The 26,212-nt window shown below is 44.1% G+C and overlaps 1 protein-coding gene across 9 annotated transcripts in view; it reads left to right on the top strand.

The window, feature by feature from the left end:
• Positions 1–26,212, top strand: part of DZIP1 (DAZ interacting zinc finger protein 1) — a 51,345-nt gene that overhangs the window by 6,173 nt on the left and 18,960 nt on the right. For 7 of the 9 annotated variants that reach the window (XM_086330282.1, XM_086330275.1, XM_086330281.1 and 4 more), the window contains 9 exons: positions 709–793; positions 3,744–3,868; positions 4,453–4,614; positions 6,614–6,751; positions 10,424–10,486; positions 17,149–17,289; positions 17,736–17,784; positions 19,254–19,310; positions 22,209–22,265. In XM_086330282.1, coding sequence (XP_086186408.1) covers positions 709–793; positions 3,744–3,868; positions 4,453–4,614; positions 6,614–6,751; positions 10,424–10,486; positions 17,149–17,289; positions 17,736–17,784; positions 19,254–19,310; positions 22,209–22,265 — 877 coding nt within the window. The remainder of the gene's footprint in view (positions 1–708; positions 794–3,743; positions 3,869–4,452; positions 4,615–6,613; positions 6,752–10,423; positions 10,487–17,148; positions 17,290–17,735; positions 17,785–19,253; positions 19,311–22,208; positions 22,266–26,212) is intronic. The other 2 variants (XM_086330283.1, XM_086330280.1) reach the window with 1 other exon arrangement.

Genomic DNA, 26,212 nt, shown 5'->3' with positions numbered 1-26,212 from the left:
CCTAAGCATGTGATCAATGTTAATGCTGGGCTCTGGGGATAAACCTGTGAATAAAGAGAAAAGAGTTCATACTCTCAGGAAGCTGAGATGCTAGATCCTAGAGGAACTGGACAGGAAATAAGAAGCAAAGGAAGTAACTAAAGCTGATAATATTAAGTGGTGAGATGGACAATGATGCAAACAAGACAGTGCCTGGCAGGGAGCTTATCCAGGAAGATTTCTTAAGGACGTGCAGCACAGCCCCAGCATGGAAGAGGTTCCATAAACGACATCTCGAATGTTGGGAAGGAGCCAGACTTTCATTGGAAAGTCTGGGGAAAGTTCAGGCAGGGACTGGCCAATGCAGAGTGTCTGAAGCTGGCCAGCATGAGGGACAGGAAGAAGGCTGGCACAGGTAGAGTGTCATGGACAAGTTGGTACTGTTGGGCTGGGAACCACCTGTATAACAGGAGCATCCTCAGGGGTTCCAGAAACCACCATGATGGGCTCTGTTAACAGAGATGGTTTTCACTGGCATGTGTTCAGTTTGGGAAGAACACCCTGGTTGTAAATGTCTTTTTAGTTATGGTTTCAGCATCACTTGCCAGGGTGGTATCTCTTGGGGAAAAGCCCCCAAGAGGGAGTGCTTCAGGTACCCAGATTTTAATTCAAATTAGGTGGAGGGGCACTTGTTAGAGACACTTGGATTCATTGCTCTCTCCTTTTCAGTGCCATTTTTGTGACAAGGCCTTTATGAACCAAGCTTTCCTACAAAGTCATATTCAGCGCCGCCACCCTGAAGATTCACATCTTGGTAAGTAGTGAGCTCTGCTTCAAAGAGCTATTTTCTTTAGCCTTATAATAAAGGTACTATTTCTGGTAGCTTTTTCTTTTTTCAGCGAGACATGGCCCAAAGCATCTCTCAATCCTTTTAAAAGAAAGCGTCATAGTCCTTGTTTGAACACTCGTTAAGTGAATATTGATCCCCTGTGATGTGCCATGCACTGCATTAGGGCTCAAGGATGCAGCCATAAGCAAAACAGATCCTGTCTGGCTCTCTTACATCCTAATAGAGGGGATGGAGGAGTTACATCTAAACAAATGAGTGATGTTTTCAAGTGGCGGCAAGTGCAATGAAGAAAATAAAGTAGGAGAATGGGACTGAGAGTGACTCCTGGTGGTCAGCCAAGGCCTCATTAAGGAGGTGATATTTGATCAGAAACCAGAATGATGAGGGGGTCCTGGCATGCAGGAAATCTAGGAAATGAAGATCTCAGGCAAAGGGAATTCTCACTGTCAGCTGTGTTTGGGGGGGCGGGGCAGGCCGGTGTGTTTGGGGAACAGATAAAAGTTTGGTGGAGCAGAGTGAGCAGAGGTGGGCTAGGAAGGGGCCAGGTCACGTAGGGCCTCAAATGCCCTGGGTAGGAATGTGGGTGATATAACCGATATAATGAGAAGCCGCTGGAGGATTTTAAGTTGGAGGGGTAGGGATATGATGTAATTTGGACTGGTATTTTTATATTTTTTTGGCTGAGCCACTCAGCTTATGGGATCTTAGTTCCCTGACCAGGGATCCAAAGCACTGCCAGTGAAAGCACCAAGTCCTAACCATGGGATGGCCATGGAATTCCCTCCAATTTGTACCTTTACACGACCCGTCTAGTAGTGGGCGGGGAACAGACAGTAGGGACGGAGGTGGAAGCAGGTTGAAGCATGAGGAGGCTGCAACAGGTAGCCCAGGGGAGAGAGGGTGGCAGCCGGACCAGGACGGGAGGTGGGAGACGTGGAGATGGAGAGGGTTTATTCTGAACACAGAGCTGTGACTCCACGTAGGAGCTGGAGATGAAGTAAAGATGATCCTGGGCTTCTGTCCTGTACAAATGGGTGAATGGTTATCATGTTTACTGAGGGGAGGACCAGGAGGGGAGCACATTGAGGGAGGAAGAAGGAAGGGGAATCTGGGTTGGCCGTGGGTACACTCAAGTCACACATACAGTCGCCGTGCATATGAGGATGCTGGAGGTCAAGGCAGAGGCCCAGGCTGGAGATAAAAACCTGGGAGTTGTTAGCAGAACTGGGCTGGATGAGGTCACTTGAAAAGAGAAGACAACTCAGGGCCAGCCCCACACTCGGAGTCCAGGAGGAGCAGCTGACAGTGAGAAATTGAAGTGATGGAGGCAGGAGGGAAGTGGAGAGTGTGTTGTCATAGAAACCAAGAGGCATGAGGGTTTCAAGAAGGAGGTAGTGACCCCTAATGATCTTGAGGCACAGAGTAAGATGAAGACCGAGAAGTGACCATTGTTTTCCCAATGGCCGTTGGTGGCCTTGACATGGCCGCAGCGAACTGCTGGGGACAAAAGCTGGACTGGAGTGAGCTGAGCTGAGGATCCGGCAAGGAAGTGGTCATGTCGATTACACCCATTTATTTCAGTAATGTTTGCTGGGAGAGAAAGCAGGGACAGGAGGCAGTATCTGGAGGGAAAGTGGGACCAAGGGGAGAGTATTGTCTTATTTGCAGTGGGAGATACTAAGATGTGTTTGGGTGCCAGTGTGAATTAACCAGTGCCTAGAGGGGCTAATTGAAGGAGCAGAAAAGGGGAGGGGCTCTGTGGCTTGCAAGGAACCAGGTTTGCAACTAATCTAAATGTTCTCAGAAGCAAAGAATGCAAGGCCTGTTTCTCCATGAGCAGATTAGAGCAACTCTACACATTGCCACAGTAATCCATGGAAATGCTCATTACGATCTAAATGTTTTTGGTAGCTGGACGTTTATATTTCTAGCTTGTTATTCACTACCTACCTGTACCTGCTTTTCCCTCCCTTTTGGGCTCGTTTCCATTTCTGCCTATTTCTGATAGATTTATTTAGGAAACAGCTGAGCTTTGTATAAACAATATGAATAGCATAAAATTCCACTTATAAGCCATGAATCGTGGATACAGTTTAACAGTGTATTGAAGAAACTGGGGAGATTAAATATTTTTTAAATTAACCTATCATTCTTCAGTGTGAAACTGACCTTCTTTCTCTTCTGTTTCAGTATCTTATTCTATCTCATACTCGTTTCAGAGAGTATTTCAGACTCTGAAATGAGTATTATTTCTTCAGGTCATCTTTGAGATTCTGACTTTCTACTTTGGTTTCCATACCTTTCATGTCTACACTCACAGACACATGTATATCCATTCAGTCATGTGTACATCTGCATGTAAGTACATGAACATAAGTGTTCTTCCCTTCACTTGTTGCTTCCTTTTACAACTTCTCAGTAGTTCATTTTTGCCCCGCGGACGGGTTGTGGCCCAAGTTTGCATTTTGAGTGCCGGCCTCTGCTTGTCTGAGCACTGATGACATGTTCAGGAGAGTTCCGTGGGAGCCAGAAAGATGGTGACCGTAGAGATTTCAATATTGCGGTACCTGCGGTCGAAGCCGTTGATTTCCTTTCTCTGATTGAGACAGGCGTCTTGGAGAAGAGCCCAGGATTATTCCTTTGCTCCCTGAATGGGCTCTCACCCTGCCTCTGCAGGGTAATCCAACCTCAACCCAGTGGCTGAAAGAATCTACTTAAAAATAAATGGTGCCCAATGATGCAAAGGGCTGAAAATACATAGTCAAGAGTAAAGTTGGCTCGTGCAGCATGAAAAAGTAATATCCCAAGAAAAAGCAGTTTCCTTTGTCTTTGTCTTATTAGTAGCACCGTACCCTATAAGTTTTCCAATGCGTTTCTAAGAGATGGTATTTTAACGATATTTCTGTTACAACAGAGTATAAGACAAGGGCGCAGACGGACAAGCTCCAAAGTGAGATCGACATGTTGAAGGAGCAGCTGCAGCTCACCAAGTCTCAGCTAGAGGCTGCACAGCATGCCCACGCAATCAGGCTCTCTAAGGTATGATGCTGAATTCTGAAGCAGTGATGTGTTGGGAAGGTTTGGGGTTCATTCCTTTTAAATATTCAGTAGAGTTCACCAGTGAAACCATCAGGTCCTGAACTTTTCTTCGTTGGGAGTTTCTTTTGATTACTGATTCAATCTCTCCTCCTTGTTGGTCTGTTCGGATTTTCTGTTTCTTCATGATTCAATCTCGGCAGATTGTATAGTCTCTAGGAATTTTTGAGACTTTGGACCTCTGTGTTTATACTTTAAGAGATGTAAGGACAGAAGGATGCTATGTGCTGCCTTTGGTTTGGGAAAATTGTTGTGCACAGACCTGCCTTTATACGCAGTGTTTTTTGCAACAAAACAAACCAAAGAAAGGCCTAAGTGAAATCTGCAAGTCTCGCCGACTCATGTGAGGTGAAGCTGTGCCCATTTATTTAAAATTCCAGGAAGATCCCATATGCTGGGGAGCAGCTAAGCCCATATGCCACAGCTACTGAGTCAGAGAAAAAAGAAAAAATAAATAAAATAAAATAAAATTCTTCAGGCTTGCTTCATGTCAGAGCTTTTAAAGCCATGTATTAAATCAATTTCAGGAATATGAAATGCAGAAAACAAAAGAGGAAGAATTTCTGAAGTTATTCGATAGATGGAAAGAAGAAGAAAAGGAGAAACTAGTTGATGAAATGGAAAAAGTCAAGGAAATGTTTATGAAGGAGTTTAAAGAACTGACTTCTAAGAACTCAGCGTTAGAATATGTGAGTATTAAACCCAGGAGTCCTCATAGCATTGACAGAGTTGTGGCCTTTAGAGGTGGTATGACAATGGCTATATGGCCCTCAGATCCACAAGTTCCTTTATCGTGCCCTGGCCCAGACTCCCATCCTCCCTAAGAGTCTAGGGAGCTTGGGCATATGGAAAACAGAGTAAGTCCTTAAGAGCAGGCTCTCTGGCCCCAAACTCCAGTGCAGAACACTTGGTACATTTGGGTCAGATCAGAGAAGAAGGGCCCTCTTGCTTAACTCGTTAGGTTTGGATAGCCTGAAACTGTAACCCCTTCCCCAAGTGTTGGAGCTTTCCAGAGTTCCAAAGGAACTTTCTAGAAAGACTGACACAGATCCCCAATGTGGGAGAAAGAAGCTGACCCAGAAAGACAGGCCGGTTTGGCCTGAGTGCAGTGGGTGAGCTGGATGTGATTAAATGCAGCCCCTCCCGGTTCCCTGTGGGAGCGGCCTTGGTCCCAGGGAAGCAAAGGAGACCATGGGAGATTCTTGAGCTCCCTCTAGGGGCAACATGTTTTATAAACTGAAATAGAGGGATAGTTTGGGAAAACTGCAAAGATCCTTCTCTAAAACGCCCTGAACCCTCTCATGGGGATGGGCAAACTATGACTTGGGACCCAAATCTAGCAAACCACCTGATTTTGTATGGCCCTTGATCTAAGAAAGGTTTTTACACTTTAAAGTGGCTGAACAAAGTCAAAACAAAATATATTTCATGCCATGAAAATGGTATCAATTGACCTTCTGGTGTGTCTACAAGAGAGGATTTTGGAATACAGCTGTGCTGTTTCCTCTACACTTTCTCTATGGAGATTTTGTGCTGCCGCCATGGAGTTGAGTCGCTGTGACCAAGACCTTAGGTGTCTCCGAAGTCAAATACTATCTGGATCTTTACAGAAAAAGGTTGCCAGCCACTGTCATATCTTTATAAAGCAAATGTGGCCCAGGGTTAGTTAGCTATTGGTGGCAGTGAAATGGATGTTCATTATACTGTCCTTCCAACTTTTCCATAAGTTGTAACTTGCAGATAAAAAGTTGAGGGGAAGTTAACACGGGGTGGCTCATTGTGTCTTTTCTGTAGGGCTTCCTTCAGGCAACACCCTGTTGGTTCAGGTGTCCCCACATCACCTCCCTTGGGTCTGAGCATCAGAGCTCTTGGGCAGTTGTTGTTGTTCAGTAGCTCAGTCGTGTCCGACTCTTTGCGACACCATGGACTGCAGCATGCCAGGCTTCCCTGTCCTGCACCCTCTCCTGGAGTTTGCTCAAACTCGGAGCCGGTGATGCCCTCCAACCATCTCATCCTCTGTCGCCCCCTTCTGGCCTCCTCACTAAATCACCCAGTCAATCAACTGCACCCAATTCCTCTATTTCTGGCAACTGTTAACCTGCCCATCGCCCATCACCTAAGATTAGAAAGTTAGGTTTTCCTTTCCCTTTTACACCCTGTGCATGTTCTTTTATTGGAAGAAGTAAAACAGGAAAACCACTGTGAAGAGAAGCATGATGAGTGTCTTGTAGGACAGTCAGATTTAATATGTGGCTACAGGCTCCCCAGTTTTGTTCTCTGTTTCAGTCTTTATTTCTTAATTAAAAATTAAAAACATTATTTTTTTGGCTGTGCTGGGTCTTCATTGCTCTGCAGGCTTTTCTCTAGCTGGGGAGAGCTGCGGCTACGCTCTAGTTGTGAAGCTCCAGCTTCTCCTTGCAGTGGTTTCTCTTGTTGCAGAGCATGGACTCTCAGACACACCAGCTTCGGTAGTTGTGGCTCCCAGGCTGTAGAGCACGGGCTGAATAGTTGTGGTGCACAGGCTTAGTTGCTTCATGGCATGTGGGATCTTCACGGATCAGGAATTGAACCCGCATCTCCTGCATTCGCAGGTGGATTCTTTACCACTGAGCCACCAGGGAGGCCCTCTGTTTTGGTCTTATAGAAGTATGAACATTTTCACCGGTGATTTTTACTTTTATTTTATAGCAATTGTCAGAAATCCAGAAGTCCAATATGCAGATCAAGTCTAACATCGGCACGCTAAAAGATGCACATGAGTTTAAAGAAGAACGTCCACAGCATCCCCAGGATTTCCAAAATGTGATGCAGCTACTTGACAATCAGGTATGTAGAAGTGAGTGACTACTGATTTTTCTTGGTGAAGTAATTTATAGGAGACATCATCTAAGAAAAGGTGTCTCTTTCAGTGATGGTGACAGTGACTAATTCTTTTTTTCTTGTCTCCTATTGCATGTGTAATTCATAATAGATGTTCATTAGATACTTCAGTTCAGTCACTCACTCGTGTCCGATTCTTTGCAACCCCATGGACTGCAGCATGCCAGGCTTCCCTGTCCATCACCAACTCCCAGAGCTTACTCCAACTCATGTCCATCGAGTCAGTGATGCCATCCAAGCAGCTCATCCTCTGTTGTCTCCTTCTCCTCCTGCCTTCAATCTTTCCCAGCATCAGGGTCTTTTCAAATGAGTCAGTTCTTCACATCAGGTGGCCAAAGTATCGGAGTTTCAGCTTCAGCATCAGTCCTTCCAATGATTATTCAGGGCTGATTTGCTTTAGGGTGGACTGGTTGGATCTCCTTGATGTCCAAGGGACTCTTCAAGAGTCTTCTTCAACACCACAGTTCAAAAGCATCAATTCTTTGGCACTCAGCTTTCTTTATTAGATACTTACTGATTGACTAATTAGATACTTACTGATTGACTAGTAGATGTGGATACAGAACATCTGGCAAAGTTGTTTAATTTTTCCTCGAATGATATCTGTTTGAATTAGTTCCTATTACCTTAGTAGTTATTTTTCATGTTTCGGATGTAGGCCCACTTTCAAAAGGCATAGAAAGGCATTTTGAAGCACAAACTATTTTTTCAGAGCTTATACAGCTGCACTGGTGAACTGATGATCTTTTACACGTATCAGATGAATTATAATCATCTGGAAGTGAACCTCAGTAATTAGTACGGCCTTCATCCTGGCTCTTTTGGTCACACTGACTTAGGAGAATTTTTTTTTAGCCAGAAAACAGAGATTAAAGCTTATGAAGTCACGATTTTTTTTTTTTTTTCAAAAAGCAGTATTACATCATTTTAAAAAGTAAATGTGTTTTTCAGGGACCTATTGTGTAACACATGGAACTACTCAATGTTATGTGGCAGCCTGGATGGGAGGGGGGTCTGGGGGAAAATGGATACATGTATGTGAATGGTTGAGTCCCTCCGATGTTCCCCTGAAACTATCACAACATTATTAAACGGTTCTGTGTGTGTGTGTGCTAAGTCATTTTAGTTATGTCTGACTCTCTGTGACCCCCTGGACTGTAGCCTGCCAGGTTCCTCTGTCCATGGGATTTCCCAGGCAAGAATACTGGAGTGGATTGCCATGCCGTCCTCCAGGGGATCTTCCCGACCAAAGGATCAAACCAGCATCCGTTTTGTCTCCTGCATTATAGGCAGGTTCTTTACCACTAGCACCAGCTGGGAAGCCCAATCAGCTAGACCCTAAGACAAAATAAAAAAATTAAAAAAAAAGTAAATGTGTTGTGAATATGGACTGCAACCACAGCTTCTTGTCTTGCCTCTCTCCCCCAAATCTACCTTCTGCATTGCAGCCAGGCTGACCACATCACCACCCTGCCTAAAATCCTTCGGTGACTCCCCGTTTTTCACAGAACAAAATCTAGAACCGTTAACCAGCATTCAGAGTCCCTGGGCATCTGGTCCTGCTATCTCCCACCATTCTTGGCTTTACCTCGACACACCAGCAGCGCCTAAAAGCGCCTGGTTCCAGCTTTATTTGTCATGTACCTCCTAGTTTTCAGGCCCCATCACTTACTCAGCTGGAATGGCATCTCTTCTGGAAAGTTCTCCTGGGCCTCTGGGTTAATGCAAGCATGCCACAGCCCTCCAAGCTGGACCTGACCACGTACACATTATGTGGAAACCTCCCATTGTTATGTCCACCTTCCCCCCCGACCGCCCCCAGGCAGGGCAGGGCCTGCCTCTTAGTCCTTGACCAGCCTGGTGGCACCAGTGGTAAAGAGCCTGCCTGCCAATGCAGGAGACATAAGAGGCGCTAGTTCAATCCTTGGGTTGGGAAGATCCCCTGCAGGAGGGCATGGCAACCCACGCCAGTATTCTTGCCTGGGAAATCCCATGGACAGAGGAGACTGGAGGGCTACAGTCCAGGGGGTCGCTGAGTTAGACACAACTGTTGTGACTTAGCACGCATGCACACAGCCTGCTGCAGCTGCCCAGTGAGGTGCAGGTACACGGTAGGGAATCAGGAACTGGGTCCTGATGGTTGCTCCCAGCAGGCTGCTCTCTCACTACTGAGGGACTCGGCTATGAAAACTCTCAGGTGCCACGTGAATTTCTTTTGTTTGAGGCCTTCCTGCATGCTCTGTCAGTGCATAACCCATAGACTCAGAAAGCGTGATGTTTCCTTTTGACTTCTTAGGTTGGCAGGCTAACACCTGTTTTTTTTAAATGAAGTTTGATTGAAACACAGAGCTTCCCTGGTGGCTCAGACGGTAAATAATCTATCTGCCTGCAATGCGGGAGACCTGGGTTCTATACCTGGGTAGGGAAGATCCCCTGGGGGAGGGCATGGCAACCCACGCCAGTGTTCTTGCCTGGGAAATCTCATGGACAGAGGAGTCTGGAGGGCTACAGTCCAGGGGGTCGCTGAGTTGGACACGACTGTTGCGACTTAGCATGCATGCACGCTCACAGCCTGCTGCAGCTGCCCAATCAGGTGCAGGTACACGGTGGGGAATCAGGAATTGGGCCTCCCAGCAGGCTTCTCTCTCACTAGGTGAGGGACTCGGCTATGAAACTCTCAGGTGCCACGTGAATTTCTTTTGTCTGAGGCCTTCCTGCATGCTCTGTCAGTGCATAACCCATAGATTCAGAAAGCATGACGTTTCCTTTTGACTTCTTAGGTTGGCAGGCTAACACCTGTTTTTTTAAAAGAAGTTTGATTGAAACACAGAGCTTCCCTGGTGGCTCAGACGGTAAAGAATCTGCCTACAATGTGGGAGACCTGGGTTCTATACCTGGGTAGGGAAGATCCCCTGGGGGAGGGAATGGCAACCCACTCTTGTATTCTTGCCTGGAGAATCCCCATGGACAAAGGAGCCTGGCAGGCTACAGTCCATGGGATTGCAGAGTCGGACTGCACTGAACAGCTAAGCACTAAAATGCATCCTTGCTGCTACGTATCATCTGTGGCTGTTCATTCACATATTACTTATGGCTGTTCTCCCATTCCTAGTAGTAGTGAGTCATCTGGCCCCCCGAGTCTAACGTATTTTCTATTAGCCCCTTAATAGAAAATATTTGCTGACCCCTGCCTCAGAGTGTAAGGTGAAAACCAGGTACAAGTGTGATTAAACGTTTCTGACTGTATTCATCTTTAAAAATGGCTGCTAAAATGTTACCCAAATAGTTGGGTTTCCTAGATACTCACTGAAAAAGAAGCTCTCGTTCTGAGTAGACGTCATTATTATGAGTGCATGCTAAGTGGCTTCAGTCATGTCTGACTCTTTGCGACCCTATGGACATAGCCCACCAGGCTCCTCTGTCCATGGAATTTTCCAGGCAGGAATACTGGAGTGGGTTGTCATGCCCTCCTCCAGGGGATCTTCCCAACCCCGGGATCAAACCTGCGTCTCTTATTTCTCCTCCATTGGTAGGCAGGTTCCTTACCACTAGTGATACCTGGGAAGCCCGTCATTATTATAGCTGTACCTGAATTTCTCCGGTTTTACTGTTTTGCAGGAAAGCAAGTGGACAGCTCGTGTTCAGGCTCTTCATCAAGAACACAAGAAAGAAAAGAGCCGGGTAAGATAAAGAAATGATTGGCCTATAAAAAGTGGGTCTTTCCGAAAAGAGTATTTGTTCTCTTTATAATAAAGATAAGATTTGTCCACTGAAAACAATTTGTAGATAAATGTATAACAAAAACTTAAATTACTTATAATTTGAATACCAAAGATAACCAGTGCTACTGCTTTGTTATAATTTCTTCAGTCTTTTTGATGCTGTAAATATGCTTCTTTAGGTATAGAAGCCCATTTACATAATTTGTCTCACAGTTTTAAAATTATGCTTTATATCTATAACTTTATACATTTTAATTTAATATATCCTAAGCATTTTCGATTTTTTTAATGACTCCATGATGATCTTATTGATGTATCATCAGTTATTTAATCTCTTCTTCATTGTTGATTACATATTTCTAATTTTTCTACATTACAGAGTGGCGATCTAAGTTTTGAATACAGGCCTACCTTGTTTTATTGCATTTTGCAGATAATTGTGTTTTTTTTATAAATTGAAGGTTTGTGGCAACCCTGCATTGTCAGATGATGCATTTTTTAGCAATAAAGTATTTTTAGTTAACATGTACATTGTTTTTTAAGACCTAATGTTATTGCACACTTAATAGGCCACAATGTAGTGTAATATAACTTTTACATGCAGTAGGATACTAAAAAATTCATGCAACTCATTTTGTTGCAATTTGGCTCTATTGCTATGATCTGGAACTTAATCCACAGTATCTCCAGGTCTATCTATAAAAATGAGGATTGTTCATATTAAAGTCACTTTTTAAGTCATTTAATGAAAACAAAAATTAATTGTAACACCTATTTCCTTTCTGCTAGGTACATCAGAAATTTAAGTGTTAAGATGCTTTTATAATAGTGCAAAAATATAAAATAAATTTATTTGAGATTTTTAGGTAGGAAAACATCTGTTTATTTTTTCACTTTAAATTGTATGTGTTTTGTAGTCCTTTGTATCCCCTTTTGGGCAAACAGGATAGACTGGGTGGCTGATAAACAACAGAAACTTATTTCTCATGGTTCTATTGCTCCAGCAATTGGACAGAAAGAGTTTGTTAAAGGGGAATAGTGGCTGGGCTATGAGTAGATATAACACCTAATTCATTTCTCCAACCTAACCCACCCTTCTGAGCTCCAGACGCAATAGCCAGCTTGGTACTCGGCATCTGCACAACTTCTTAAATGTGATGTGTCTAAAATGAAGTCCTTGGGTTTATTCCCAGACATCTTTTTCTTTTTGGTTGATGGCATCCTCGTCCAGTCAGATGCAGACATTGATTCCCATCTCCTCCTCAACTCCCAGTTCCAGGCTATTGATGGGTCCTGCCAAGTATCTCATGTCCATGTTCTTCCGGACATTTCTATGGCTTCCATTGCTTCTCCACTGAGCTCCCAGCATTTCTAAAAGGGCCCCCTATCCTGTCTCCCAGTTCCAGCCTTCCTCTCTTGTAATCTACTCTCTGCAGAGCAGACAGAACAACCTGGCTGCTCAGCTTGTCCTGATCCTCTCTCTTAACCTACTATTTTAGCTATGATGGCCTTCTGGTAATTTATAGAACACGCAGCCTTTTCCTCCTTGTACATGTGGTATTTTACTTCTGGGAGGTCCTTCCCCTTGCTCCTTACGTGTCTGGCTCCTTCCCCTCTGATTTCGTTTTCTCTGAAAGTGAAAGTGTTAGTCACTCAGTCGTGTCCTACTCTGTGTGATCCCATGGACTGTAGCCCACTAGGCTCCTCTGTCCATGGAATTCTTCAGGCAAGAGTACTGGAGTGGGTTGCCATTCTCCTCTTCTCCAGGAGATCTTCCCGACCCAGGGATCTCCTACATTGCAGGCAGATTCTTTACCGTCTAAGCCACCAGGGAAGCCCTAGTTTTCTCTGCTGTGTTGCAAATTACCACAGATTTAGTATGTCACAGTTTCCATGGGATAGAAGTCCAGGCACAGCTTAGCTGGGTCTTCTGCTTGGGGTTTCACGAGCTGCATTGGAGGTGTCAGCCGAGCTGTCTCCTCTGGGGCTCTGGGGCCTCTTCGAAGCCTGTTCAGATGGTTGGCAATGTGCAGTTCCCCACGGTCAGCTGTGGGAGTGAGGGTGGAGTGAGACCCTCAGCTCCGAAGTTCACAACCTGACTGTGACTTCTTCAAGGCCAATAGGAGAGCATCGCTCCTGCCTTCATTCTCCTTTAAGACACTTGAAATCACCCAAGACCACTCCATCCAGGGAAGCGATCCTCTCCCTTAATTATTGTCTTCACTTCACAAGTGTAACTCTGACTGATAACTATTTAAAGTAGTTTATTTGTTTACTTGTTTATTGTCTGTCTGTCCAGCCAGATCATTACCCTTTCGAGGGAAGGGCTCTGTTTACTCCTGCATTCTGTTCCCAGAATCTAATACTGTTCCTAAAATGTGCTCGTTGTTCTTGTTCAGTTGCTCAGCTGTGTTTGACTCTTTGCAGCCCCATGGACTGCAGCGTGCCAGGCTTCCCTGTCCATCACCATCCCCCTGAGTTTGCTCAAACTCATGTCCATTAAGTCAGTGATGCCATCTGACCATCTCATCCTCTGTCCCCCCACTTTTCCTCCTGCCCTCAGTCTTTCCCAGCATCAGGGTCTTTTCCAGTGAGTTGGCTCTTTGCATCAGGTGGCCAAAGTATTGGAGCTTCAGCTTTAGCATCAGTCCTTCCAATGAATATTCAGAGTTGATTTCCTTTAGGATGGATTGGTTGGATCTCCTTGCAGTCCAAGGGACTCTCAAGAGTCTTCTCCAACACCAGAGTTTGAAAGCATCAATTCTTAGGGGCTTACTAAATATTTGCTAAATGAATGCAGAAGGTTGATAGGTGGCCAACAAGGGGATCACTCAGCCTTTTTTTTTTTTTTTTGTGGAGAGAGAGATGCTGATTGTAGGGGGCAGAAGAGCAGGGTGGAAAGAGCTGTCTTTTAGTGTGAGCGTGATATATGAATCCAGGTCCTCTTAACCTCGGGTCCCTGCTTATCTGCCGCGCTGCCTTGCTCGCCTGTCATTCTCGAGGCACTTAGCCAGCAGGGGAGGGAAACAGCCAGTGACAACTTAGAGCAGTTGCTTTTCTGTAAGAACCCTGAATCTTTCCTTTGAGATGCTCTAAGGCAGCAGTTCCCGAGACTCTTTTCTAAAATGTCCCCGCCCAACTCCACTCTCTGAGTGTCTGATTCGGCAGGTAAGTCTGGGACATGCAGAGTTTGGAAAAAAGTAAACACCAATAACAATGGCAGCAGACCCCAGATCATTGTGTTTCAGATCCATGGTTTGAACCACTGCTCTTATGATTTGAAGTCCTACTTTTATTCTTCAAGGCTTCTTTAGCACATGGGGGTTTAGGGACAGAAATTCAGGTTTCGTTTTCAATAGGGGATTTTAGCCCTTGCTCCTTTAATCCTCTTGCATTCCAGGCAGCTGTGGGAATTTCAGTGGCTTTCTGGCTAGACTACTGTGTAAGCTGTAGAGTTTTCCACTTGGCCCCTGCAGGTGGTGACAGAGAGGAAGGGAAGGTCTGGTTCTGAGGGAGGCACCTCGCCCCGTGTGCTGGGAGCGTGGAGTTTTGGTGCTGCCACCAGGCTACGCTGCTCCCTTGTCTGTTGGCTTTGCTTATTCAGAAGCTCCTTGCTTCTCCCTTCATTCCTCCTAAACCCCAGCAGAGGGGCGAATTCCCTCAGGTTTAGTAATCAGTGCCCAAGACCTGACTATCAATTATTCCACATGATTGGTGCCTACTGTTCCTACAATGCACATATTGTATTTCTCTGCTTACAGGAAGTTGCATTTGCCAACTTTTTATTGCTTTACCTAAATTCTTGGCAGTCTTTTTTTTTTTTGGTTTTGTTTTAAAATAACAGTGGTAGGAGTTCAAAGGGAACCACAGGTAAACGGTGGCACACCCTTTTCCGCCCAACAGAAGACTCTCAGAGCTCGGGACGTTGTGGAATGGTCACGCGGTAAAAGGACAGCAGAATGGAGTGATGTGGCTGGTAGAGAAAAAAAATGTAAAACTCGCAGTGGTAGAAAGTCACAAGAAGTGAACTCTAGGACTTCCCCTGGTGGTACGGTGGATAAGAATCTGCCCGCCCATGCAGGGGACACAGGTTCGATCCCTGGTCCGGGAGGACTTCATGTGCCACAGGGCAGCTAAGCCCATGTACCTGCACTCTAGGGCCCGAGAGCCGCAACTCCTGAAGCCCACGTGCCTAGAGCCTGTGGTCCACAACTGGAGAAGCTACTGGAATGAGAAACCCAGGCACTGCAATGACGCGTAGCCCCTGCTCGCCCCAACTAGAGAAAGCCCCCCTGCAGCAATGAAGACCCACTGCAACCAAAACTTAATGAATTAATGAATTAAAAAAGGAAAAGAAATGAGCTCCAGGGCCACCAGCTTTTTGAAATAACTTCTGGCTAGTCCCCATCTTAGACTAGCACATTCCTCTCTCAGCAGACTCTTTCTGTACCTTCTTGGTCAGTTCTTAATTCCAGTATCAAAAGGATGCCATCCCATCATTTTTCTTATGTCCTCCTTCTTTTTGGGTCCTGCAATGAGTCCCCATATTGTTGATCCTAAACCTCCCCCCGAGACCTCTGGACATTTTTATTAGCTTCTCCTACTTTCCTGCTCAGGATTTCCCAGACTGTTTTGTGGGGGGCACTCTTACAGTGGTCTCTGAAAATGTGGGGAAGGTTCTTGAAAGTGTTTTTCTGCCATTGAGATTGTTGGCATCCATTGGGATATGTAAGGTTTCTTTCTAGTCTTTACTCAGGTAACCTTTGTAACTTGGTTCAACCTGTGGTTTGTCCGGCCTCATATGAGCACACAGCCCTTCAGAGAGAAGATCCTGCTATGTATTGATGGAGAGCTTTAACTTTTTGTTGTTGTTTTTGTTATGTGTCTGTTAAATGTAAATTAGATTGTTTTTAGAGTACTTTTAGGTTCACAGAAACATTGAAGAGGAAATACACAGAGTTTCCAAATACCCCGCCCCCCACACCCCTGCCATGTACAGCCTCCCGCATTATCAACGCCCTGTACCAGAGTGATACATTTGTTACAACTGGTGAACCTATATTGATATGTCATTATCCCCCAAAATCCACCATTATTTTAGGGTTCATTCTTGTTCACTCTTGTGAATAAGGATTCCCAAGTGGCGCATTGGTAAAGATCTGTCTGCCAATGCAGGAAGTGCAGGAGACACGGGTTCCGTCCCTGGGTCAGGAAGATTCCTTGGAGGAGGAAATGGCAGCCCGATCCAGTACTCTTTCCTGGGAAATCCCAAGGACAAAAGAGCCTGGCGGGGTACAGTTCATAGGGTCACAAAGAGTCAAACAAGACTGAGCAGCTAAGCATGCATACACAATTTCTTAACACATCTCGTGACACAGACACTAAGTTTGAGAGTGTGGACTTGGAAGACAGGAAAGCTGAGGTCTAGGCTCTTCCCTCCTCCAGCTGTCTGCATGTGGGTCAGCTACTTACCTCTCTAGACCTGAGTCTCCCCATCTGAACAACGGGGTCAAAACATGTATCCATGATGCTGTGGTGTAGGTTCAACAAGATGTGCTTAACGTTTTAGCCTCTAAAATGTGTTGAGTCTTTGTTTAAAAAACAAACGAACCTCTCCAGTTAGGAAATGCTGCTCCAGGCTCTCTTTGTGCGCCTCTCAACACAGTTACCCACCTTTTCTGACCTGCAGGTCCCTGTCTCCATTCCCAGGCCACAGGCTTGGAACATCCTTCGTGCCATTTACCAAGGGTTTTTTCTCCTCCTTTTAAGCAACATCTGAAATTGCTTTAAGAATGTTTCCTTGAATTTTTGAAACCAAATTCTTGTATTCTTTTTCAAAAAATATTTAGTTAATTAATTTGGCTGGGCTGGGTCTTAGTTGCAGCATGCAGGATCTTAGTTGTGGTCAGTGGGATCTAGTTACCTGACCAGGGATCAAACCGAGGTCCCCTGCATTGGGAGCACGAATCTTAGCCTTGACCACCAGGGAAGTTCTTTTCTTGAATTCTTGTCCAGAACTGATACTCCCTCTAGAGATGAATCTGTGCATCTTTGGATCTATCTGCCCTGTGCTTCCCTTCCTTCTCTTCCCTTCCTCCATCCATCCTTTCCACCCTCTCTCTACCCTTCTCCCTCCTCTCTTCCTCTTTTCCTCAACCCCCAACCCCCTTTCATTTCTCAATGAATATTTATTGAGAACCTGCCAAGGGACAGAGACTGCTAGGTGTATAAAATAATTAAGTTGGGCTCTCTGGCTGGGGGAGTATGCTTTCCAGCTGGGATGATATGTGTGGACTTGTAAGGACAGGACTGCCTGGGGTCGGAGTTGCTCTGCGGGTGGCCCGGTCCATTATCCTCACTCCACCCCATGTGATTTCATGTAATGGGTTACTATGCGGTTCACATGATCAGTGTTGTCTATTTTGGACCGTGAGCTCCCTGGGAACAGAGATCAAGCCCCTTGTAACAGCCAGGGCCTTGGGGACATGGTGATCAGAGAGTTAGTCAATGTGCAGATGACATAAGCCAGTGAGAAGGTGGGGTGTGTACATACAAACTGCAGAAAGAAGAAATTTACATGCAGGTTCCATATGGATGCCTTTCTTCCTCGTTTTCTTGCAGCTCCTGTCACATATAGAGAAACTTCGAACTTCAATGATAGACGATCTAAATGCAAGTAATGTCTTCTACAAGAAAAGGATAGAAGAGTTAGGGCAGAGGCTCCAGGAACAGAACGAGCTGATCATCACTCAGAGACAGCAGGTATTTTGGTGTATATATATTGGCACCATTTTTCTGTAACCAGTGCAACTTATTTAAGAACATATGTCTTTAGAGCATTTGTAAGTTGGATAAGATGAAGATAGAATATATTCCCACCCCACCGTGGTTGTTTGTCCAAGTCAATAAAATAATTTTTTAAAAGGTATTTTTGAAATACTATAGAGCAATTAGATTTTTTCGGTTAAAAATCAGGATAAATGTGAAGGCACCTAAGAATTTCTTTCGCTAATTCCTTTGAGAAGCGGCTGAATCCAAATGCTGCTTTTCTAAAACTTTTGTCTCCATGTCATTAAAGTCCACATGTCCTGTGTCTTTGGGGCATTTAGTGAAAAGGTTCATTTACTGAGCTGAGTATCTGTTGATCATCCAGTACATCCCTGTCTAGTTTCAAACATGGATCGCTGAAAGACTCTTCTTCTTTACAGATTAAAGAGTTCACCAGTAAACCGTTAAACAGTGTCAGTGAACCCAAAGGTAAGTGGACCAGGATCCCAGTGCTGAAGGCAAGGTGGGCCATCCTAACAGTGTTCTGAACATTGGTGAATGTGGGGCTGAGACGGTTCATGGGTGCTAAGATGACATTCCTCTAGTTATTTTGACTTGGGAGCTCTGTTACCACAACCCAGAGAGTTGAAGAATTTCAAATACCTAATCTGTCATCAAATGGTCTCCTGTGCTTTTTATCAGAGTATTGTTATGCACATAATACATGCTCAGTAACTGTACCCTTGGATGAATGTGCAGTTAGATGACTTAGGATTAAAAGCACAGAGTCCAGAGGCAGGCTGGGTTCAGCTCCCATCTCTGGCACTTTGTAGCTTTGTGAGCCTCTGCCCCAGTTTCCTCAGCTCAGAAGCTGGAATATTAGTAGTATTTACATCATAGACTTGTTATGAGGATTAAATGGGAAAATGTATAAAGAGCACCTGTTAAATACTCATCAGTGTTGGCTATTGTTATTGATAGTAAACTCTTAATTATCCTAAAGTGCTATGGAGGCTTGATGCGCGATTCTTTGTCATGGTCGGCTGGGGTTGAGGGTTTGCTCTAAGCATAGTAGGGGGATATACAGCCTACTGAAAATAGCAATGATAGCCACCCATTTCCACAACATTCAGGAACTGGTCTAGAAGCGGGACTGGGAGTCAGAAGTATAGTCTCCCATCATAGCATCAAGCTTGCCTTCTGCCTGATTGCCTTCTGAGTGGTCCCAGTCTTGGTTCCCATCTGTCTCAGATAGTAGGGCATCTTTGTCTACTTGAGGGATGCCAACTAGGAATTGGTACTGGGTGTATGGGTTGCATTTCCTCCCTGTTTCTGGGGTCATGAGAAATGCAGGCATGTCTTGGAAACATTGCAGGTTCAGTTGTAGACCACTGCAATACAACCGGTAATCACAATACAGCGAGTCACACAATTTTTTTTATTTTCCAGTGTATATGAGTTATGCTTATACTATACCATAGTCTGTTAAGTGTACAATAGCATTATGTCTAAAAAAATGCACATATACTGTATTGCTAAAAATGCTGTCACCTGACAACACAGAGTTGCTGCAAACCTTCAATTTGTAAAAGTGCGGTATCTTCAAAGTACATTAAAGTGCAGTAAAATGAGATTGGCCTGTATGTTGACCTGCACACTTGGTTTCCTTGTTTTAAGATCAAGTTTTGGGAAGAGTGGTAGTTTCCTGTAACTTCTCTTGAAATAGTTACAGTTCAGACAATTAGGAATACCTGAATAATTGGGATAAATATTTGAAAAATAATTTTAGAAAAAGTTAACTTTGAAGGGATTTATGTTAAACATCTTTGTTGGGTAAGTCACTACATGTTGGTACATTTCATGTATTGTATTTTTGGGGAAAATATTAGGATGTACACTAGCAAACTATAACCCATAGCTTGTGGGTTTTGTTATTAATTTATCTTTTTTTATTTCAGGGAATCTTTTAACCTGGCAAACTTTTGAATCTAAGCCAACTGCCCCAACTGTACCAAGTAAGTTTCTGTAATAGGCTCAGGGTTCTAAAGATAGTTTTAAAGTGCTTAAACCCATATATAACTTCTGCTTATTCTTTTTAGAGATGATTCTTGGAACATCAGTGTGTCTGGAGATTACATAATGATCTATTTTGATTCCTGGCCTTGACCTGGTTCTAAAACCCACTATTATAAATGTCCGTGTGGTTTTGTGGTGGTTTTGGTTAGCCATACCTATTACCTTAACAGTTTGCCTAATAAAGGAATGGCTAAAAATTCCTTGGCGTCACCCCGGTGTGTGCTCTGGGTTTCCCAAGGCAAAGCACTGTGACGATATGACTGTGTGTCGTGACCACCACATTTTGGCATCTCTGAGACCCCGTGCTGCAGGGTTTGACCCAAGGCCCTTGGGTCAGTCACTCACAAAGTCACAGCACCGCTGTCTTCCAGAGCTGTCAGGATTTGGCTAGAATCCAAAAAGACATCATCTGTACAGTTGAGAAATGGATGGATTGTCTTCTTAATATTAGTTGAAATATTTTTGTTCCATTCAGGAAAGCGTGTGAACAGGATCTGAATACTAAGGGAGGGCCTGCCCCGAGGCCGGGCACGGAACGGCCACGCATGTGGGCCCAGGACTTGTAATGATGAAAGGACACTGATGAGCATGTTTGGGAACTGGGCACAATTGACTGGAAAGGGCTGATGGTTTTAAATGCTCAACTGCATCTTGAGGCCTGTTGATGTTGGTCCTGGAAGCTGAAGAGGTTGAGAGATGCTGAGGAGGAGAGGGCAGTTGAAGAGCAGTAGAGCTAAGGGGAGAACAGAAGCATTTCAGAGAAGTATGGAAAAACTACAAGACATTCAATTATTATTGTTTATATTTTAATTATACTTAGCACAATACGGGGGAGCCTGGTGGGCTGCCGTCTATGGGGTCACACAGAGTTGGACGTGACTGAAGTGACTTAGCAGCAGCAGCAGCAGCAGCACAGTATTGGAACTGTCATGCTAAGTTGCTTCAGTTGTGTCTGACTCTTTGCGGCCCCATGGATTGTAGCTCGCCAGGCTCCTCTGTCTATGGGATTTCCCAGGCAAGAATACTGGAGTGGGCTGCCGTGCCCTCCTAACAGGGGATCTTCCTGACCCAGGGATTGAACCTGCACCTCTTAGTCTCCTGCATTAGCAGGTGGGTTCTTCACCACTAACACCACCTGGGAAGCCCATTGAAACGATAACATGTTCCAATAAAACTTTATTTAGAAAAACAGGCAGGTGTTGGTGTGTCTTATAGACTGTAGTTTGTCAAACCTGGATCTAGCTTAGCAAGTTGCAGATGGGTTCGAAGGCCATATTTCCAGAATCGTTAGCAGTTTACCCATAGTTAGAAGTTGAACACTTTTACACTAGCCATTGTAAAGATGAAATTGTATGCCTACAGGGGTAGCTAGGGCTTGTGACCAGTATTTCTTAGATAGGATTAGAATTAAAGATCTGTTTTTAATAAGCTATGGAAAGAGTCAGTAAACTAATAGACAAATAGTTGAGAGAGGAACCTCAGATAGAAATTGTCAGTATTAGAAGAGAGGCTGTGGAATCTAATTTTCTGAGATATTTTGACGAGTGTTCAGTCTTACTTGAATCAGGTATACTCTTCTAAAGGCTGTAGCTGAATTAATGCCTTTAAAAGGTGTCTTTCAGCCCAGTGATTGGGATAGTCTTATAAATTGGTTTATTGTACATGAACATCCATAGCAGCATTATTCTTAATAGCCCCAAAGTGGAAAAAGCCCTAATGGCCATCAACTAATGAATAGATAAATAAAACGTGGTTTATCTACAAAATGGAATGTTATTTGGCAATAAAAATACATGCTAATGCTGACACGTGCTTCAACATGGATGAAACATGAAAACATGATGCTAAGTTAAAGTAAGCGGACTACAGAAGGTCGCATAACTAATTATATGATTCCATTTGTAAGTAAAGACCAGAATAGGCAAATCCATAGAGATCAGATCAGATCAGATCAGTCGCTCAGTCATGTCTGACTCTTTGCGACCCCATGAATCATAGCACGCCAGGCCTCCTTGTCCATCACCAACTCCCAGAGTTCACTCAGACTCATGTCCATCGGGTCAGTGATGCCATCCAGCCATCTCATCCTCTGTCGTCCCCTTCTCCTCCTGCCCCCAATCCCTCCCAGCATCAGAGTCTTTTCCAATGAGTCAACTCTTCTCATGAGGTGGCCAAAGTACTGGGAGTTTCAGCTCCAGCATCATTCCTTCCAAAGAAATCCCAGGGCCGATCTCCTTTAGAATGGCCTGGTTGGATCTCCTTGTAGTCCAAGGAACTCTCAACAGTCTTCTCCAATACCACAGTTCAAAAGCATCAATTCTTCAGCGCTCAGCCTTCTTCACAGTCCAACTCTCACATCCATACATGACCACAGGAAAAACCATAGCCTTGACTAGATGAACCTTTGTTGGCAAAGTAATGTCTCTGCTTTTGAATATGCTATCTAGGTTGGTCATAACTTTCCTTGATAGAAAGTAGATCTTTGATTGCCCGGGCCTGCAGGGAGGGAGAGATGGGGCTAATAAACGTGGGTATTTGGGGAGGTGTACATGTAATGAGTATGTTCAAAAACTTGAGAGTGGTTGTGGTTGTACACCTCTGTGACTGTATTAAAACCCACTGACTTGTATATTTGAAAAGGGTGGATTGTATATCAAATTGTTATAAATTTGGTTTAGGTTAGTTGGTGCTATCTTTGTCATTTGAAACATTTGTCCCCTCATGATCTGTATATTAATATACCTTGACTAATTTGATGAATACTCAGTTTATCCTCATGTTCAGATGTAGATGCTGTAAATACAGGACCCTGTAATTACATTTTTATGCTTTTTCAGTGAATGCCCCAGCCGCCCAGACACTGGATGCGAAGTCAAGTCTACCAATGGCACATGGTAAGTTTCAGCAAAGTCTCAGCGTTTTATATACAGTTTCCACCTGAGTTAGATAACTTATTAACTGCAAAGTGCTTCTGTGGGGGTTATTTATGCAAACAAAACATTTTGATGAATGCAGAACAGTTAATAAAACTGCAGTCTTCCTATGTAATGTTACTATGAACTAGTCAAACCTACCAGGCATAAAGTAGAAAATGTATCTATTGCTGGGCTCACAAGTAGAGATTTTTAACTCTGAGTAGTTCTTGGAGCATCTGTGATTTTTGGTGGAAAGTAGTAGGTATCGGGTAAAAGGGTGACTTTCCTACTAGACCAGCCAACCAGCACATGCCACAGGGCATACGTGATTGTTTGTATAACTTTCAATGTGGAAGCCAGTCACCTTTTTTAAGCAAACAGTTTCAGGGATTGGTTGAGAAAATCTAGAAAAGACACGTGATGGAAACCAAAGGAAAAAGTAGGACCCCCTGGATGAAATTACTGCCAGGATCCAGGTCTTGGACCAGGTCACAGGGTAATAATTGTTATTAACATGATCCAGTAGACAGGGTGAATATTTATAAACATATTTTTATACAACTAAGGTACTAGCAATTTTTATGGTATGTTTTCAATATATTGTTTTCCTGTGGTCTGCTGTGTGTTAAGTGATTTAAAGTGGGAGGGGGACCATCTTTGTCCTGTCTTACCTACAAATGTTTCTGGAATCTAATGATTACTTTATTCCACTTCTCTATTTAGCCTTTTACTTTGGACTTAAATCCATGGCCAGTTGAGTTGGATTTTTTGTCTTCAGAAATATTGTGGTTCACGTATGATGGCCTTTTGTAATTATTCTCTTTACTCACTGACTGATTCATGAAGTGTTTACTGCCCCTGATTTTTTTTCTAAGATCATTTCAGGGGGATTGGTTCCCTTGGGCATGTGTTTGTAATACGTAATGCATAAATTCTTCACATATTGGATGTTATCTTCAAGTGTTTAGAACATGCAGGGTTTTTTTCCTTTGAACCAGTAACAGAGAGAAATATATGAATATATTCAATATGAATTATATATGAATATAGGAGGAAATCATTTCTAACAATTATTGTCTATTCATATTATTTATGTCAGGTTAATATCTCTCTGTTGCCTCCTTTTTTAGGGTTGATTTTTATAAGGCATTGCTGGCTATTTCTTTTTGTATATCAACATGTATTTTAGTTTCTTTTGTTTCCCCTTTGTTTTTGCTAGCTTCCTATCTGACATTATATGAGGGCCGTGTTTTCATTGTTTTATATTTTCGGTGCCTGAGCAGGGACACGTATGGTAGGCATGGAATGCTATCTGGGGCTGATTCCAGGGTCCCAACAAGTCTGTCAGTTTTAGAGCATCGTGTTCCATGTGGGTCCCGCCCTGCCCAGGCTGGGGCTGCATGAATTAGCCATGCTCCCTTGCTGGCATCTGCTGTGATTGAAATGCTCATTTTAAATGCCAGCCTGGCATGAGGCCCACAGCCCTTGGATTGGGATCAAAGCTGATTTGTGGGCATCTCAATGGTTAGGAGTGAGGACCCGGCTTGGCGGGGGCCCACTGCCCCCGCCCCAAGGCATGGCAGTTTCCCAAGGTGCTGGGGGTTGGGGGGCAGGAGGTTGGAGAGGACAGGGAGGGTTGGTCACGGATTGCACAACATTAATTAGCCCAGCTTCCTCTCTGTCTTTCCTTTTGTTCTATCATAAACCTCGATGAGGTCCTTTACCATGAAAAATCTCATGATTACTCACCAGCTGAGGTTGGGTTCCCCGAGACACAGGCTGCGGGGTGGAGGTTTGCAGGTGAGATTTGGGCACTGCTCTCAGATGACACCCGTGAGAGAAGCAGGGTTGGGTGTTAAAGGGACGTTGATCTCAGAGGCAGCTGCAGTAGAGGTCTCAGCAGGTCTGACTGGGGGTTTTAGAGCTGGGAGAGGCATTCTGGAGTTGTCCAGAGTCGAGGTGAACACTTATAAGATATGTGTTGCCCTAGGGAGAGGGGTACTAGCTGCTCCTCTCCGTGGAGACAGGCAGAAATTAGCAGCAAAAGGTGGCAGGAGAGCACTGGATGTGAATTATTGGTGCCGATGAATTTGTTGACAGAGTGGGGAATGTGCAGAAGAGATTGGAGGGATGCTGGTTGAGGTTGCTTATGGCAACCACTGAGTGATAGACTGAAGCTGTTTGGGTCTTTCTTGTGGCATTTCATAGCTGTTGAATGTTCAGAGACTGAGCATGGCAGGATTGGAGAGCTGGGCTGTAGGAAGAATTCAAAGAATCTGAGCTGGGAGATCAGTTGGTGATGTTAGACATAGTCTGAGAGATTCCTAGTCTGTCCTTGAATGGTCTCCTCTCCTTTTTGACAGGCTTCCCAGGTGGCTCAGTGGTAGAGAATCTGCCTGCCAAGCTGGAGATGTGAGTTTAGTCCGTAGGTCAGGAAGATCCCCTGGAGAAGGAAATGGCAACCCACTCCAGTATTCTTGCCTGGAGAATCCCATGGACAGAGGAGCTTGGTGGGCTACTGTCTGTGGGGTTGCAAAGAGTCGGATACAACTGAGCAACTAAGCAACAAGAGATTCCTTACCTAGGGATTGGGGTTACAGTGATGAAATGGGAGGGAGTGACCATAACAGCCGTTCTATGGGATTGGTGGAAAGGCTGTGCCAGTGATTGGAGAGCAAAGGAGAGAGAAAGGCTAGAACATGATGAGCTCAGGTTCTGGCTGGACGATGTCTGGAAGACAAACCCCACGGGCATCAGTGGGACGGCATTGGAGCTTCATGGCCAAGAGCCTGGAGTTTGGAAAGAGTCTGGATTCATGGTTGAGTCATGAGACCGTGGACTTGGGTTTCCTTGTTTGCCAGATGGGGAGAAGAGTCTTGGCTACTCCACTGGGCTGTGGTCAGGGTGGATGAGGCAAGGCCTTTGGAGCAGAAGTTGCTGAGCATGCACGGGCTAAACATTAGCTTCTAGCGTGGGGCGATGAAGTCCAACAAAGTCAGCCAGTGGAGAAAGGGCTGGGTGAAGAACTGGGATTTTTTCTTCTGGAGATAATGGTGGGAGACTGACAGAAAGATTTTTCTGGAAGCCTCTGAGCATTTCAACTCAGCTCAGGACAGAACTGGAGGCTGGACCTATGGCTTATAAAGCATGAAGATGGCAGGCCTTCCGTCCCAAATCTGGGACATCAGCCTGCTTTTGGTGCTCTGGGGTCTGGTCAACCTCGCTTCCTCAGCCTTTATTATTGTAGGAGTCCAGATTCAGAAATCTGTCCTTCCCCTGCCTTCTGCACCACTGCAGGAAATGTCAGGTTTTGACCATTAATCCTGACTCAAGAAAGATAATTCATAGGATTATCCCTATAATATAATAAGTTTGTATATTATGATATTATAAGATTTTATAAAAGTTTTCCTTATAACTTTTATTTTTGTCTTTTTCAGAAATTTCAATAAAATATAAACTGTGACTTAAAAAATGAAATTAGCTATCCTCTTAAATCTCTGTTTTCAGCAGTTCAAATTAGGAGAATACTTGTGTAATCTTACTTTTTTTAATTTTTAAACTTTTTATTGAAGTATAGTTAACATATAACATTATATTATTTGCAGGTATACAATATAATGATTTGATATTTGTATATGTTGCAAAATAATCACCACGTCTAGTTAATGTCCACCACCACCCATAGTTACACATTTTTTTTCTTCATCCGTATAATTTTAAAATCTTGATGCTGAATAATAAATTCAAAAGCACATTTGTGGTGTTCACCACTTGTGTTACAGGGTTTGAATCACATGCTCCTTTGTGGTGCAGCCATGTTTATGTTCCAGAATTAAAGTGGAATCCTATTTACTGATAGACTGTGTGCTGACAGTTCATTTGAAAGTAGTTCAAAATGCATTTCTCCCATGTAGTCAGTGTTA

Source organism: Bos grunniens, chromosome 12 (assembly GCF_055505025.1).
Source record: "Bos grunniens cultivar Pamir isolate PY7600 chromosome 12, Bosgru_T2T1.0, whole genome shotgun sequence".
Taxonomy (NCBI): domain Eukaryota; kingdom Metazoa; phylum Chordata; class Mammalia; order Artiodactyla; family Bovidae; genus Bos; species Bos grunniens.
The sequence above is the reverse complement of the archived record's forward strand: the minus strand, read 5'-3'. Positions and strand labels throughout refer to the sequence as shown.